Source organism: Oncorhynchus gorbuscha, linkage group LG18 (genome assembly GCF_021184085.1).
Source record: "Oncorhynchus gorbuscha isolate QuinsamMale2020 ecotype Even-year linkage group LG18, OgorEven_v1.0, whole genome shotgun sequence".
Classification (NCBI taxonomy): domain Eukaryota; kingdom Metazoa; phylum Chordata; class Actinopteri; order Salmoniformes; family Salmonidae; genus Oncorhynchus; species Oncorhynchus gorbuscha.
In genome coordinates this window covers 28,388,082-28,405,843 of record NC_060190.1, presented here as the reverse complement: position 1 = coordinate 28,405,843, position 17,762 = coordinate 28,388,082, and the positions used below count along the sequence as shown (strand labels likewise).

Genomic DNA, 17,762 nt, shown 5'->3' with positions numbered 1-17,762 from the left:
GTTGCCTAGCAACAGGACATATTAATAGGACCTTTTATTAGCCGAGCTTTACCAGTGGAGTACTAAAATGAGGAAGTGGAAAACATGAATGTGTTACATAAATCTTTAGACCTTTCAGGGTTTGCAAGAGTCTCTGTTTGTCCAATGATTTATTACGACGATGCTTCATTTATGGGAAAAGGGCCTGTGAAATACAAAAATGGAACATTAGCTTGAAGGACTATTTGAAAATAAATAATTGCAAAAGGTGAAAAGAAAGCTGTTTAAAAAGCAGGCCTCTCTCTCTCTCTCTCGCTCTCTTTCGCTCAGGTTTCACAGGGCTATCAAACAAAAATGTGTTTTGGAAGCATCGATCATCTATCTGAGCCTGGAATAGTTCATATAATATATAAGATACGTTCTATATCATGCTTGTCGAACTGTGATAAATAAAACGAATGAAATGGATCTATCATTTCCCCAGAGACACTATAATCCTGTTAACCAATCACTGAGAATTAAGGTCTCTCGATAGAGAAATGGGTTTTATACCATTAATGTATTCTACTTTGAATGAAGAGGGTAGAATTTGTAGCAGCCCAACGGCAGAAAACCTATAGCAGCCTTGTACTACTGGCCACGGTAAACAACATTATAGAAGTTATTGATGAAAATCTAAAACATAATTAACTACATGACTATACTATGGACCTGGGAATCTTAACACAGAGCTATTATTGATTTAAACTAATGCTCATGTGCTAGTTAACTTGTTCTAAGAGACCAAATTGAAATGTATTGAATACAGTATTAGTTCAATATTATTTAGATTGAGTAAAAAATACTCTTAGTTTGAAAAATAATACATTTGATCAATCCTAATATAGCAAAATCAATGTACGGCAAGTAGCCATGGTCTATTTTTTTATTTTAGGAAGCACATAATAAAGTCCAACCATTTTTGCTAATACCTCTTCCTCGCACCTCCCCACATTGGTGGGCAATCTAGTTAAGTTACTGAAAGCTTGCATTAGGGAGAACACATTAAGATGCACCTGTAGTATCTTATCATTAATTCATTAGCCTTGTCTATGACAAGTTATGTTGACAGTGGATCCTCTTTCATTCATGCACACTTATGGCGAACACCTGCCGTAAGCACCAGAGACTGAAAGCCCAACTAGCTGCCACCTTTAACATGACTATCGGGTCAAGATGAACCCATTCGCTGAATCCTCAGAATAATAGTCAGCAGATTAAAGGGTTGTGAATTCAATCTTGCATTTGACACGTTGGAACTAAAGAAGGTGATATTAAGCTGTGAGCTGAATACGAGCATCCTTGGCCTTAATATTGGTAATTAACTTCCATTACAATAGGGTTTAAGCAATTGGCTTCCCTCATTGTCCTTATGCAGAATATTAGGACAACTACGTGTTTATAGCGCTAATATCTTGAAATTAAAGCAATCGTTAATGACAAAACCCCTCTGTTGATCTATGCATTTCTCAACTTGCCACGTATTCCACAAGTAGACGTTGGTGATGATGATATCATATATAAATGCCAGGGCATGAATACGATATCCAGTCAAAGATGAATTATTCAAGGTGTAGTACTGTTTGTGTTTCAGATGAGGGCAATCTAATGATGAAAGGTGCACGTGCATACCATGTTTGACTTCGAAAGTGCCCCCCGAAACGGTTACGTTTTCAACATCAACAACAACAGTTTTCCCTGGTCAGATCACATTATCAGAAAAAGAAGAGAAAAAAGACTCAGGGCACAATCATGCGCAGTATTGCTTGAAACACCCAGGTATCACAGACTAGCAGTAGGTCTAATAAACTGGAATACAACTAGCACTCTGGTCGTTAAGAGATCAAAAACGGGGCACCGCCACAGCAAACGCACACGCCAATGAAGACAGGACACAAACAAATGTGGGACCTACTATTTAGTGCTAGTCCAGAAACCCTCTACCACCGGCCGATGGGTATCTCCCTAAGCGTTATGGAAAAGATCAGTGTAACCTGAGCGTGGATATTAAATGTCTAATGTGTTTTGGAACTTGCGGAAGATGCTATGACAGTTAACGCATTAACAGAGAGAGCGGAGGGCTTGCCAAGTGCATCGAGGGCATCGGAGAAAAGGCTCTCTGAAAGATATCGGGTTCGTCCAGGAGGGGCTCAGGACCGCAAAACACAATAAGCATCAGCTAAGGCCCTTATTAATTGAAAATGGCTCTCAACTAAATGAGGAAAGTACAGTCAATTACATGTTTCAGGCCTAAGAGTTGAGGGGAGAACAAGAACAGGATAGTACCTGTGTAGATGAGAGGGACATTTTATTTTCTGCCAGCACTTTGTATTTGTGGCTTGACGATAAAGTGTGTTTGGGTAAGAGGCTGAACAGAGTTTTTGAAAAGAAACACAAATCATAAGAAATTAGCTTGTTTCTAGAAAAGAGGTGTGGGTGTATAGGGATGATGTAAAGCTGTACGGTAGGCATGCATGCACAGCTAGCATTTAGCATTAACATTTAGTAGACAGGGAGGTTTGGGAGTTTTCAGAAAGTAAGAGGCTATCAGCTTTAGCTAAAAAGTTGATGTACTCACTCTTGTTAGCGTTGAGGTAATTATCCTTAGCTTGCAGCTTACTAGCATTTAGCTTACAATAGCATTTGTCTTAAGCTAATACAAGCCAATTCATACCAGCACCATCCACTGGTCTTCCACATTTAATGCCATATCGCACAAAGCTGTTGGGCCTGAAAGGGTTAACACTTTGCTAATACATATAACATGTTAATATAATATAAGATAACATACTTAGCTATATGCAAAGTATTGTGCTGTATACCCATGTTATGTTATAAATGTAAATGAACTACTACTTTAATCTGGTGTTCTACTAGATTTGGCATGGCTTGCTTTAAAACCCATAAGCATTTCAGTATTTACTTTAAGGACACTACATAAACGTATTTTCCTGAATTGCACGATCTCTTAAATGATCTAACACCCAAATCCTGAGAACAAAAATGTGTTGAATTAAAAAAAAATGTTTTTGTCCATTTAGTATAAGAGCTACTTTCCCTCTCCGCAAAATCTTCTCTCCCTCTCTTGCTTTCGTTCTCTCTCTCTCCATCCAGCCCAACTGCACTCTTTTCATTGTCGAGCTCACGTATTGAATCTGCCTGATGAAAACAGATCTCACTGCAGCGCCACAATAGAATAGCTGATGCAGGAAAGATGAAACATAATGGAATTTCTTTCCCATGTGCTCAAGATTGAATATAAGGCCTGACCTCCAGATGTAGTAGATCCATTTCAGGAGCAAAGATATTGTTTATGAAGAGGAAGAAGAAGAAGAGGAGGTCATAACAACACCTTGCGCCATCTTCCAACACAACATGATACAAACATATACTGTATATGGCAATACATTCACTTGTACACCAACACAAACATCAATATACACACCGGTATATACATCCTTACAACAAAAACATGAAAATGTGTGATCAAATCACAATTATTATAATTTTTCTACATGTGAAAATGTTCAGAAGTCAGATGCGGTTTTCGGAGAGGTGTAAAGTTTCACGTGCTAATATTTCACGTGTTTTTTCCTCACGTGAAAATAAATTCCCCTCGTGTTTATTTTCACCCCTTCCAGCTACATCTGGTTTCCCATCCAGGGGAGAGAAAGCAAAGGCCAAGGTAACTTAACCAAAGGTAGGGAAATCGCGGGAAAGAGGGAGCCGTTTTATTTAATAGCGTTACCATATATTATTTTCTACTGAAATCATTTTTTTGCATCCATTTACAATTCATTTGCTCTCGCATGTAAAAAAATAAAATAACTTTTGGGTTTATGTTTTGCTTTCAATATCAATATTTTTCTTTACAGAATTTTTTTGTGGACTTCAAAAGTTTTGCTTGATATTAATGGCACAAAAGTAATTCACTCATTAGAGGATTGCACCATATAATAACACTATTACTCTATTAAAAGTGTTTAAAGTGGCAATACTTAATTAAAACATGAAGAAAAGTGTTCCTCGCCCCGCCACAGTTTGGGTAAAGAGCTGAGGGATGGGGCTGGAGAAATGCAAGGACTGACCATCCATGATATCAAAATTATATTTGTAATGTTTTTAGGCTATACATGTGGAGCTTTCTTACATGTGAAACTGCAACTTAGATTTTCACTTTCATGTAATTGTAAGTTCACAAGTGAATGTTTTTCACATATGAAACGGCAAATTAGATTTTTACATGTGACTGTCTTTCACGTGTGAACTTGAAATTCCACATGTTAACGTGAGATGTTCACATGAGGAGTTGTTTTCCATGTGAAACAGCAAATGCGATCTTCACGTGAATGTTTTTCACATGTGAAAATGCAATTCCACATTTGAAAATTCTGTCCAAAACAATCCAATTCTCACATGTGAAACCACAAATTTCACATGTGAAACTGCAATTCACATGTGAGGTGAAAACAGTGGTATTTGTCCTCACATATGAAAAGGTGATTTTCACATGTAAACTGAAAATGTTTTTTTTTTTTGGAAGGGTGTCCAACACTGAGATATACACTAACAAACTGTATACACCAACATATACAACAACACTAAAATATACACCAATATATATTTTTCTCTTATTGGCCATTCTAAGAGATGTTCCTTATTACTGGATTACCCCCTGTTTGAACTGTAGCTCCAATAATTGTTACACTCAACAGATTTGACTAAAGTATATCTTAAAGAAGACCTTTGTTGTGCAAATGAAGCTTTGCAACGGTTACCGTTACTCGTTGCGTACTTATTCCTCGTGTCATTATCTTTCCCATTATTTCTCTTTTTTTATTCTCTCTGCATTTCTGGGAAGGGCCCGTAAAACATTTCACCGTTAGTCTACACCTGTTGTTTACGAAGCATGTGACCAATAAAATGTGATTTGATTAGGTTCGTTATCGAGTACACAATGTATGGAGACTCTATCTGTGTATGCTTATACATAAAGACAAATTCATGATCTGAAGAGGTCTACTTAGATGCAGCTGTGAATAATAATAATAATATAACACCATTTGGGATTTATATAGCGCTTTTGGAAAATTCAGAGACGATTCAATTCTTGAACGCGTAAATGTCTCATCCTGTCCAGTGTAGCGTAGCATGCAAAAGAGTGACCACCATTTATATCCTCTCTATGACTACATTGGACTCTCAATAGTCACCACAATTGAAAGGAAACCATTATTCTTTTGTGAAATATCAAATATCCATATTTACTGTGAGGATAACACTTTCCACAGTAATTGTAACATTATGTACTACTGTACCCACAATGCTCTGAAATTCTACATATTTTTTTTATCATACTAAACACATAACAACTGTTCTGTTCTAACATATGAACTGTTGTTATGTTTCAAGAAATGAATACTGTGGTTTATGTTAAAAGACGTGTTTATTCAGAAACAATATTGCTGAGCAATAAGGAGGAGGTGTGGCATGATATACTACAGTATTCATAATTCTCCGTAATTATATCTGTTTTTATCTTACTAAACACGTTTCTAAAGATAACACTATGGATTCCAGTCTAATTATTATCACGGTATTAGAAAAACTGATATTCATTTTTTGTATGGAGACATGACCATATCTACAATCAGATATAGTGGTCCTAAGTTATTACCTTGAACTCACGGTTTCTACATATACTGTAGCTTTTGTGTACTCATTTAGTTTTTATTTTCTCAGTTAAAATGACACTGGTTTCTCTAACCAGGCATATATAATGGTCTCTACTCTCTACATAGACAGCTTCAACGAGATGATGCTGTATACAGTACATGTAGGCCGCGTCCCAAAAGTCACCCTATTCCCTATATAGTGCCCTACTTTTGACGAGAGCTCGATGGGCCCTTGTCAAAAGTAGTGCACTATGAAAGGGAATAGGGTGCCATTTGGTATGCATTTGTTTTATAGAGAATGATCTCATTCTAGACATATGGAAACAATGTCGATTTCCTGCCAATCTCATTAATACAATTATGGCTAATGAAGATCATTTGTGGCACACCGAGAAGCAGTTTGTGTAAAAAGGCTGAGGGAGGGTGTATTCAAAAAACAATCGGAGTCTATTCATAATGGCTGATGCTCATATGACACGGATGGATTTACTCACAAACCTTTGAGCGTCGGCGCTGACAGGGCAACCACAAACCGTCTGTTCTACTGTTCTATTGACCTTTTCCTTTCCATTTGAAATTGCATGAATAGTGTTGCATGCCATACGAAATGACCAGAGAAGTGATTTACATAGCCTATGTTGTTCATGTAACATTTTACTATATAAAAAATCTAAAGAGTAGGCAGTCTAGACAAAATAAAAATAAAAATCTTTCCCAAGAGCCAAACTATACACTGAAGGGCACGCTAACAATGTTCACGCTAACACAACATAAATTAGTCGTTGGTACTACCGAATGATGGAGCAATGACGAACGAATCAGTATCAGACAGACTACAAATACTGCTTGAAATATTTTATTTGAGCATTTGCTTTAGGCTGCCTGTTGTTCGAGGTTTGTACTTTTGGGACTTTTATATTGATTCCATGGTTTTGTATTGGTTCTAAGCAAAAAAAAAAAAAAAAACAGATTATATATTTGAAATGACTTTGAATAGTGTTTCAAACCAGCTGTGATATCAGAGGAAAACCGCCTGGGGGGTACTCACCGAGGGCATTTGGCTGGAGAGCAGGTGGCCATCTTGGGCCAGCATATTGGACATCATGAGGGCAGGCAGCTCCGGGTAGGAGTAGGGGTTGAGCAGGCCGTTGTGGTGGGCCCCTAGGGAGTGGCACAGGTAGCCCGACTCAGGGTCCATCAGGTGGAGCAAGGGGGGCTCGGGGTGGTTGGGAGGGGTGATGGGGGGAATCTCGTAGTCCTCGTCCCCTGCGCCGTTCCCATTGCCTCCTCCGCCCTGACCGGAATAGCTCTGGAAGGACAAACAGAGAGGGAGATGGTGTGAGATACTGTATTTGACTGTATATGTAGGTAGGTTTGCCAAGAGCAGTGTATGACTCGAGAACATTTGATGTACTGGGGGGGAGGTCATTTGTGTCAGTCAGAAGAACATATAATCTAGAAGAGTCAGATTATTTAATAGGGAAATAGTGCCCCCCACCCCCCACCCCACCCCAGAGATGGGAGTTATAACAATGATAGAGGGTCAGTCCCCAATTACACCCTAACTATATGCTTCCTATTAAAAGAGTGTACTGGATAATGTTGTAGTATGAGCTTTCAGACATAACACCTCGGTCAGGCGAAATCAAAAATGTAAACATACAGCAACACAATTTGTTTCCAGAATAACCGTATGCATATCTGTGTATTCCTGTACTATCAATAGGTCCATCGTAGTGTGTGCTGCAATAAGGAAAAATATGATTCTGAATTCTAGAGGGGGGGAAAAAAGTGGAAGAAATTCAATGGGGAACGAAAAAGCAATTTTGTCTGAGGCACTCTGACTTGACTCCCTTTGTAATGACTGAGTCAAATGAATCATCACAAATAATATTCCGGTGTCAGCCATTCAAGTTTTTAATATAATTTTTATGATTCATGTCTTGCCGTCTACATTTCAGAAATCAATTCAATATCATCTTTGTGCAGGCTGTCATCCTCTGCACTGGAGTGGTCATTTATCTCTTAAACAAATCCTTTCAGAAGAAGAAAAAAAAACAGGGCAAAGGCAAGGAAAAAAATGATTCTCAGAGAGTTCTTTCCTACTAAGAGTAAATAACTCAAAGGTAGTAGCTAGCCACTGTAAGTACAATTACTTAATATCAACCCACCTACTGTGTAGCTTTTACAAAAAATGATCAAACAATCTAATGCATTTAACTGGGTAATGTTAAGTAACCACTACAGCAGATGAAAGACAAACTCAAAAACACCAGCCCCCCCCCCCCCCCAAAAAAAACAGCCTCAATCTGGTTATGACCAAGGAAATTGTAATTGCAATGTATTACTTATTATATCAGAGGGATGTAGACATTGAACGAACACAACACTTAAACATGCTTTCATTCCCCCCGTGACTAGTGAACATGAATGGAAGAAGGAAAACAATTTAATTGCTTCAATTGGATTTACTCTGTCCCTCGCATTGTCTGGAAAAGCGTGGATATTAATTTTCTAAATTGTCCTTTGAAGACAGATGTTTTTGTAAACCTTTGGGAATCGTGTTATTGTTTGGTCTACTGCACAAGAAAACGAACATTTCCGGAGATTCAATTTCCCTCATAATTGTTGTAAGGAAACAAACTTGTCTTTTGTAAACATTGGGGCCATTGTGTGAAGTGAGACCCTCGTTGAATCCTTTGGGGAATTCAAATCTCCATGATCTTTCATAATCAGGCAGGCACTAGGTATTCAGGCTAAGTCCCAAATGACAAGAAATTCCCCTATGGGCCCTGGTAAAAAGTAGTACACTATATAGGTGCCATTTTGTACACTAGTACACTATATAGGTGCCATTTTGTATGCAGCAACAGTCTTAACCAGATATTCTTGTAAGTCTTGTCAGAACTTAACCATAAAAGGCTCTGATACTATGCACTAGGGCTTTCCCCGACTAAAAACATTATTGGTCGACCAAGAGTTATGTTATTTTACAAAAGTGTATTTTTCCATATGTACAGTGGCTTGCGAAAGTATTCACCCCCTTGGCATTTTTCCTATTTTGTTGCCTTACACCCTGGAATTCAAATTGATTTTTTGGGGGGGTTTGTAATCATTTGATTTACACATGCCTACCACTTTGAAGATGCTAAATATTCTTTATTGTGAAACAAACAAGAAACAAGACAAAAAAACAGAAAACTTGAGCATAACTATTCACCCCCCCCCCCCAAAGTCAATACTTTGTAGAGCCACCTTTACCAGCAATTACAGCTGCAAGTCTCTAGGGATATGTCTCTATAAGCTTGGCACATCTAACCACTGGGATTTTTGCCCATTCTTCAAGGAAAACTGCTCCAGCTCCTTCAAGTTGGATGTGTTCCACTGGTGTACAGCAATCTTTAAGTCATACCACAGATTCTCATTTGGATTGAGGTCTGGGCTTTGACTAGGCCATTCCAAGACATTTAAATGTTCCCCTTAAACCACTCAAGTGTTGCTTTAGCAGTATGCTTGTGGCCATTGTCCTGTTGGAAGTTGAAGCTCTGTCCCAGTCTCAAATCTCTGGAAGACTGAAATAATTTCCCCTCAAGAATTTCCTTGTATTTAGCGCCATCCACCAGTCCTTCTATTCTGACCAGTTTCCCAGTCCCTGCCATGAAAAACATGCCCACAGCATGGTGTTGCCACCACCATGCTTCACTGTGGGGATGTTGTTCTCGGGGTGATGGAGGTGTTGGGTTTGCGCCAGACATAGCGTTTTCCTTGATGGCCAATAAGCTCAATTTCATTCTCATCTGACCAGAGTACCTTCTTCGATATATTTGGGGAGTCTCCCACATGCCTTTTGGTGAACACCAAACATGTTTGCTTATTTTTTCTGGACACTCTTCCGTAAAGCCCAGCTCTGTGGAGTGAACGGCTTAAAGTGGTCCTATGGACAGATACTCCAATCTCCGCTGTGGAACTTTGCAGCTCCTTCAGGGTTATATTTGGTCTCTTTGTTGCCTCTGATTAATGCCATCCTTGCCTGGTCCATGAGTTTTGGTGGGCAGCCCCCTCTTGGCATGTTTGTAGTGGTGCCATATTCTTCACATTTCTTATTAATGGATTTAATGGTGGGATGTTCAAAGTTTTGTATATTTTTTTATAACCCAACCCTGATCTGTACTTCTCCGACAACTTTGTCCCTGACCTGTTTGGAGAGCTCATTGGTCTTCATAGTGCCGCTTGCTTGGTGGTGCCCCTTGCTTAGTGGTGTTGCAGACTCTGGGGCCCATATACACCTCAGAACAGGTGTATATGTACTGAGATCATGTGACAGATCATGTGACACTTAGATTGCACACAGGTGGACTTTATTTAACTAATTATGTGACTTCTGACTTTTGATTTAGGGGCTTCATAGCAAAGGGGGTGAATACAAATGCACACACCACTTTTCCGTTATTTATTTTTTAGAATTTTTTGAAACAAGTAATTTTTTTCATTTAATTTTTTTCCATTCAACTTGGACTATTTTGTGTATGTCCATTACATGAAATACAAATAAAAATACATTTAAATTACAGGTTGTAATGCAACAAAATAGGAAAACAGCCAAGGGGGGTGAATACTTGGGCAAGGCACTGTAGACACACCATTTGTTTGAATAAAATCAACTAAATGTAGGCTACTGAGCTTGTCTGATTCTTTAAGCACTGCGATTAAAAATTAAGATGCAGAAATTACTAAAGAGGGAGCCAGAGATCAATATAGCCTAACCAGAAGTGAAAACTCTGTTCCTGACCCTCCTCCTCCCGCTGACCATTGCTGCTGGTCTTCACATATTCTGCCAATATGCTCCGAAAGTTGCCGGTCCCATTTAGAGTGCCAAGTTATCATACCATTTCTACTGATCTGCGTGCCAGTTATGATTTTCATATGCACATTTTTGTGGAACAGTTTCCTTTAATTAAAAAAAAAATCTTCATATCTCAAAATCAATGTAATGTGCTTAATAAATAATTATATCTAAATTAAAATGATACAAACCTAAAAGTAACTTATGTTGCCATTGCCGATATGTAAAAATAGCCTACATAAAGCCAACAAATAAAAACACTGCAGCCTGCAGGTATAAAATATCCCGATAAAAATAAATAACCTATAAATCACATTGGCTACCCGTGGCATGTCTGCAAGAAGCATTGCATCAACTATTAACTTGGTCCAGCCCGATTGTGCTAGCAAACTTGCAACATTGTATAAAATGTTCTGGGCCCTAATTTTCCGGTGCCAGTCAGCTCTGCACAGATAGACACAGCTGTGATCTATTTGCGCAAGGGATTTGAAGCAATCAGGTAGAGCTATTTTATAACGTTTACACCGGATCAGAGCATGACATTTTTTTCCCTCTTTCATGCTGAGTGGTTATAGAAAGGGAGAGAACTGGAAAGATTTCTCAAATAGCCTAAATTGCGGAACTATTTTCATTCGGTATGTAAAAACAAACGTTTGTTTAACAAACATTAAGAAGCTATACAGTGACGGTCAAGACAATCATTTAAAAAAAGTCTCACAAGTGTATCCTAGGTTGTGCGCTCTGCTCTGCAAGCAATGTGTCCATTCCGACTGTGGCAATGGTGAGACTGTAATAATAATATATTGAATGCATTAACAGAAATTACTGTAACAAACCAAACATTCATTTGAAATTATGGGAAATTAACAGTAAATCTACTACTGGTGATACTGGTGTGACATCCCTGCGGCCTCCGCAATGGATTAGTCCACTGAGACAGGCGTGAAACAGACAGACATACATTTAAAAAAAATGTATTTGCAACTGCTCGACTAAAAAAAACATTGGTCGACCAACATCCTATCAACCAAACAAACCAGTCGACTAAATGTGGTCAGCCCTATGCAGTCATCACTTATCTTAAGTATCTTCTATCTTATGTTATATCTTAAGTACAAAGGGGATGTTCATCAACTGTGACCAATACTCTTTGTTTTCTGATTGTAAAAAAAAAAAAAAACTTCTTCCAATCAAATACAAAAAAAACTTCGCTCGGTTAAATGTTTTTCAGTTGCACAAGTGAGAGCTAGTGGATTATATGTGTCACACGTTACATCACTCTGAAGCCTAGTCGGATGCACTTGATGATAAAATGTAAATATCAAGGACGTTCCCAGTTGAAGAGTTGCGAGATAAATCATTCATATTCTATTCAGAGTGAGATTGCAGAGCCAAGGTATACTCCAGTTAATGCATACTCTTCACCCCTTCCCCTTTAAAAGTCAAATCTAAACAATGGCGTATGCAGGTATGTGTTTGATAGATCATACAGGCAAGTGTCTATCCTCCTTGTACGGTGACGACTCCAAACAAACGCATATCCACGGTCTCTCTTAAGTGCTTCTTCTCTCAAGGATTCCATTCTAATGCACAGTGCCATATTTTATTACACACAGTACAAGTATGTAGGCTTCACTCTCATAAAGGGGAGGGAGCTTCCTTCTTGATCAATAGTGTTTGCATACCATTTGGGAATATATTTCTGGGTGAATAAGTAGAAAGCATTGCCCACGTCCCAAATGGCATCCTATTGGCACCGGTTGGGCCCTGGTCCAAGGTAGTGCACCATATAGGGAATCGGGTCCCATTTCAGATGCAGACATTCTGTTCCGTCTTAATTAAGTGTAGAGGTCTTCGGAGAGTTCAGCGCAAATTTTAATACACCTTTCATTTAATAGAAACAGATGAACAGACAGTTGGTGTGGGGATGGAATGAGAGGGAATATATCATTGATTGGGAAGCTTTCCAGGTTATTTTTTTGTTGGCACCAAGCTAACTTTCCACAACACTGCTTCACTAGCTCGGCTCATCTAATGGGATTTATCTGAACAGGCTTTGTTCAGTTGTCAAGGCCTTCAGTATCACAGATGATATCTAGCAGATGATTTGAAGTCATAATGACATATATTTGGACAACTCATTTTATGAATACAGTATCTTATAAACCCATGTGGGCTGGGCATCCTGAAGATGCAAAACATTAAAATATTTTTTTTTATATACAAATATAAACTCAGCAAACTTAAGATGTGTAAATATTTGCATGAACATAACAAGATTCAACAACTGAGACATAAACTGAACAAGAAATTGAATAATGTGTTCCTGAACAAAGGGAGGGGGGGGTCAAAATCTATAGTAACACTCAGTATCTGGTGTGGCCACCAGCTGCATTAAGTACTGCATCATGGACTGCATCATATTTGGCAGTTCTGGCTGTGAGATGTTACCCCACTCTTCCACCAAGGCACCTGTAAGTTTCTGGACACTTCTAGGGGGAACGGCCCTAGTCCTCACCCTCTGATCCAACAGGTCCCAGACGTGCTCATTGGGATTGAGATCTGGGCTCTTCGCTGGCCATGGCAGAACACTGACATCCCTGCCTTGCAGGAAATCACACACGGAACGAGCAGTATGGCTGGTGGCATTATCATGCTGGAGGGTCATGTCAGGATGAGCCTGAAGGAAGGGTAACACATGAGGGAGGAGGATGTCTTCCCTGAAACGCACAGCGTTGAGATACAGGCCTCGGTGTAACGGTCATTCCTTCGACGATAGACGCGAATCTGGCCATCACCCCCGGTGAGACACAACCGTGAAGTGAAGAGCACCTATTGCCAGTCCTGTCTGGGTTTGTGCCCATAGGCGACATTGTTGCCAGTAATGTCTGGTGAATACCTGCCTTACAACAGGCCTACAAGCCCCCAGTCCAGTCTCTCTCAGCCTTTGCGGACAGTCTGAGCACTGATGGAGGGATTGTGTGTTCCGGGTGTAACTCGGGCAGTTGTTGTTGCCATCCTGTACCTGTCCCGCAGGTGTGATGTTCGGATGTACCGATCCTGTGGATGTGTTGTTACACGTGGTCTGCCACTGCAAGGATGATCAGCTGTCCGTCCTGTCTCCCTGTAGCGCTGTCTTAGGGGTCTCACAGTACGGACATTGCAAAGTATTGTCCTGGCCACATCTGCAGTCCTCATGCCTCCTTGCAGCATGCCTAAGGCACGTTCACGCTGATGAGCAGGGACCCTGGGCATCTTTCTTTTGGTGTTTTTCAGAGACAGTAGAAAGGCCTCTTTAGTGTCCTAAGTTTTCATAACTGTGACCTTAATTGCCTACCGTCTGTTCATGAATTGTTTATGGTTCATTGAACAAACATGGGAAACAGTGTTTAAACCCTTTACAATGAAGATCTGTGAAGTTATTTGGATTTTTACGAATTATCTTTGAAAGACAGGGTCCTTTTTTTTTGCTGAGTTTACATTTTATTTTTACAAACTTGTGGTAATACATAAAGGTGCATTCAAAAGTATTCAGACCCCTTCACTTTTTACACATTTTATTATGTCACAGACTTATTTTTAAATGGATAAAAAAAATCTTTATCAATCTACACAAAATACCTCATAATGACTAAGCAAAAAAAAGACTGAAATATCACTTTTGCATACGTAAGTATTCAGACCCTTTACTCAATACTTTGTTAAAGCACATTTGGCAGCCATTACAGCCTCACGTTTTCATGGGTATGACGCTACAAGCTTGGCACACCAGTATTTGGGGAGTTTCTCCTATTCTTCTCTGCAGATCCTCTCAAGCTCTGTCAGGTTGGATGGGGAGTGTCGCTGCACAGCTGTTTTCAGGACCTCTCCAGAGATGTTTGATCGGGTTCAAGTCCGGGCTCTGGCTGGCTGGGACATTAAGATGCTGGCGTTGTCCTGGCTGTGTCCTTTGGGTCATTGTCCTGCTGGAAGGCGAACCTTCACACTAGTCTGAGGTCCTGAGCACTCCGGAGCAGGTTTTCATCAAGGATCTCTCTGTACTTTGCTCCGTTCATCTTTCCCTCGATCCTGACTAGTCCCTGCCGCTGAAAAACATCCTCACTGCATGATGCTGCCACTATCATGCTTCACCATAGGGATGGTGCCAGGTTTCCTCCAGACATGACGCTTGGCATTCAGACCAAAGAGTTCAATCTTGTTTTCTTCAAACCAGAGAACTCCAAGAGGGCTGTCATGTGCCTTTTCCTGAGGAGTGGCTTCCATCTGGCCACTCTACCATAAAGGCCTGATTGATGGAGTGCTGCAGAGATGGTTGTCCTTCTGGAAGGTTCTCCCATCTCCATCAAAGGAACTTGCAATCTCTATCAGTGACCATCTGGTTGTTGGTCAACTCCCTGACCAAGGTCCTTCTCCACCGATTGCTCAGTTTGGCAGACAGCCAGCTCTAGGAAGAGTCTTGGTGGTTCCAAACTTCTTCCATTTAAGAATGACGGTGGACCTTAAATGTTGCAGAAATGTTTTAGTACCGATCCCCAGATCTGTGCCTCGACACAATCCTGTCTCTGAGATCTACAGACAATTTCTTCAACGTCATGGTTGGATTTTTACTCTGACATGCACTGTCAACTGTGGGACCTTAGATAGACAGGTGTGTTTAGCTCAGTTGGTAGAGCATGGCGCTTGTAACGCCAGTGTAGTGGGTTCGATTCCCGGGACCACCCATACGTAGAATGTATGCACACATGACTGTAAGTCGCTTTGGATAAAAGCGTCTGCTAAATGGCATATGTTATTATTATTCTTTTCCAAATCATGTCCAATCAATTGAATTTACCACAGGTGGACTCCAATAAAGTTGTAGAAACATCTCAAAGATGATCAATGGAAACAGGATGCACCTGAGCTCAATTTCAAGTCTCATAGCAAAGGATCTGAATATTTATGTAAATAAGGTATTTTTGTTTTTATTTTTTAATAAATTTGCAAACATTTCAAAAACCTGTTTTTGCTTTTTCATTATTGGGTATTGTGTGTAGATTGATGAGGGGAAAAAACAAACAATTTATTACATTTTAGAATAAGGCTGTAACGTAACAAAATGTGGAAAGAGTGAAGGGGTCTGAATACTTTCCGAATGCACTGTATATGCAAAGGAATGAAGGAAAGAGACTTGAATCATAATGTAGTATATAATATGTCACTTATCAGACGGCGTAATCCAAAGCGACTTATAATAGTCTTCGCATGGGTGGTACCAGCGGAATTGTAACCCACAAACTTGATGTTGCTAGTGCCTGTCATGTTTGTCATTCATTGTCATGTCTTGTCCCTGTGCTCCCCATGCTATTCGTTTCCCTCTGCTGGTCTTGTTTGGTTCTATCCTTCTCTCTCCCCCTCCCTCTCTCACTCTCTCGCTCTCTCTTCTCTCTGTCGTTCCGTTCCTGCTCCCAGCTGTTCCTATTCCCCTAATCATCATTTAGTCTTTCCACACCTGTTCCCGATCCTTTCCCCTGATTAGACTCCCTATTTATTCCTTTGTGTTCCGTTCCTGTGCCGTCGGTTCCTTGTTTTGTATTCCATGCTGTAATTGCGTTTCGCCCTGTCCTGTCGTGTTTTTTGCCGTGATTGTGTATCACCCTGTCCTGTCGTGTTTTGTGCCTTCTTCAGACGCTGCGTGTGAGCAGGTGTCTCAGTTGACTACGGCCTGCGCCTACCCGAAGCGACCTGCAGTCTGTGGCCGCTTCTCCAGTTGTTTTCCCCTCTACTATCTAGAGGATTTCAGTTATTCGGTTTTGAGCATTAATAAACTCTGTTTCTGTTAAGTCGCGTTTGGGTCCTCCTTCACCTGCATAACAGAAGGAACCGACCAAAGAATGGACCCAGCGACTTCAGACGCTCGTTACACTGCCGTCGAGATCCAAGGAGCCATGCTCGGCAGACACGAGCAGGAATTGTCTGCTGCTCGCCATGCCGTGGAGAACCTGGCCGCTCAGGTTTCCGACCTCTCTGGACAGTTCCAGAGTCTACGTCTCGTGCCACCTGTTACTCCCTGGCCTGCCGAGCCTCCTGAACCCAGGGTTAATAACCCACCTTGCTACTCCGGGCAGCCCACTGAATGCCGCTCCTTTCTCACGCAGTGTGAGATTGTGTTCTCTCTCCAACCCCACACATACTCTAGAGAGAGCTCGGGTTGCTTTCGTCATTTCACTCCTTACTGGCCGGGCTCGAGAATGGGGCACAGCTATCTGGGAGGCAAGGGCTGATTGCTCTAACAGATTCCAGAACTTTAAAGAAGAGATGATTCGGGTTTTTGACCGTTCAGTTTTTGGTGAGGAGGCTTCTAGGGCCCTGGCTTCCTTATGCCAAGGTGAACGGTCCATAACGGATTATTCCATTGAGTTTCGCACTCTTGCTGCCTCTAGTGAGTGGAACGAGCCGGCGCTGCTCGCTCGTTTTCTGGAGGGACTCCACGCAGTGGTTAAGGATGAGATTCTCTCCCGGGAGGTTCCTTCAGATGTGGACTCCTTGATTGCTCTCGCCATCCGCATAGAACGACGGGTAGATCTTCGTCACCGGGCTCGTGGAAGAGAGCTCGCATCAACGGTGTTTCCCTGCTCCGCATCGCAACCATCTCCCTCTGGCTTTGAGACTGAGCCCATGCAGCTGGGAGGGATTCGCATCTCGAATAAGGAGAGGGAACAGAGGATCACCAACCGCCTGTGCCTTTATTGCGGAGTTGCTGGACATTTTGTTATTTCATGTCCAGTAAGAGGCCAGAGCCCATCAGTAAGCGGAGGGCTACTGGTGAGCGCTACTACTCAGGTCCCTTCATCTAGATCTTGTACTACTATGTCGGTCCATCTACGCTGGACCGGTTCGGGTGCTACATGCAGTGCTTTGATTGACTCTGGGGCTGAGGGTTGTTTCATGGACGAAGCATGGGCTCGGAAACATAACATTCCTTTCAGACCGTTAGACAGGCCTACGCCCATGTTTGCCTTAGATGGTAGTCATCTTCCCAGTATCAAATTTGAGACACTACCTTTAACTCTCACAGTATCTGGTAACCACAGTGAGACTATATCTTTTTGATTTTCCGTTCACCGTTTACACCTGTTGTTTTGGGTCACCCCTGGCTTGTATGTCATAATCCTTCTATTAATTGGTCTAGTAATTCTATCCTATCCTGGAACGTTTCTTGTCATGTGAAGTGTTTAATGTCTGCC

The 17,762-nt window shown here is 40.9% G+C and overlaps 1 protein-coding gene across 3 annotated transcripts in view; it reads right to left on the bottom strand.

Moving 5' to 3' along the window:
- The window catches only part of LOC124002620 (TOX high mobility group box family member 2-like), a 147,504-nt gene that overhangs the window by 40,040 nt on the left and 89,702 nt on the right, over nucleotides 1-17,762 (bottom strand). For all 3 annotated transcript variants that reach the window (XM_046310175.1, XM_046310174.1, XM_046310176.1), the window contains one exon: nucleotides 6,742-7,002. In XM_046310175.1, coding sequence (XP_046166131.1) covers nucleotides 6,742-7,002 — 261 coding nt within the window. The remainder of the gene's footprint in view (nucleotides 1-6,741; nucleotides 7,003-17,762) is intronic.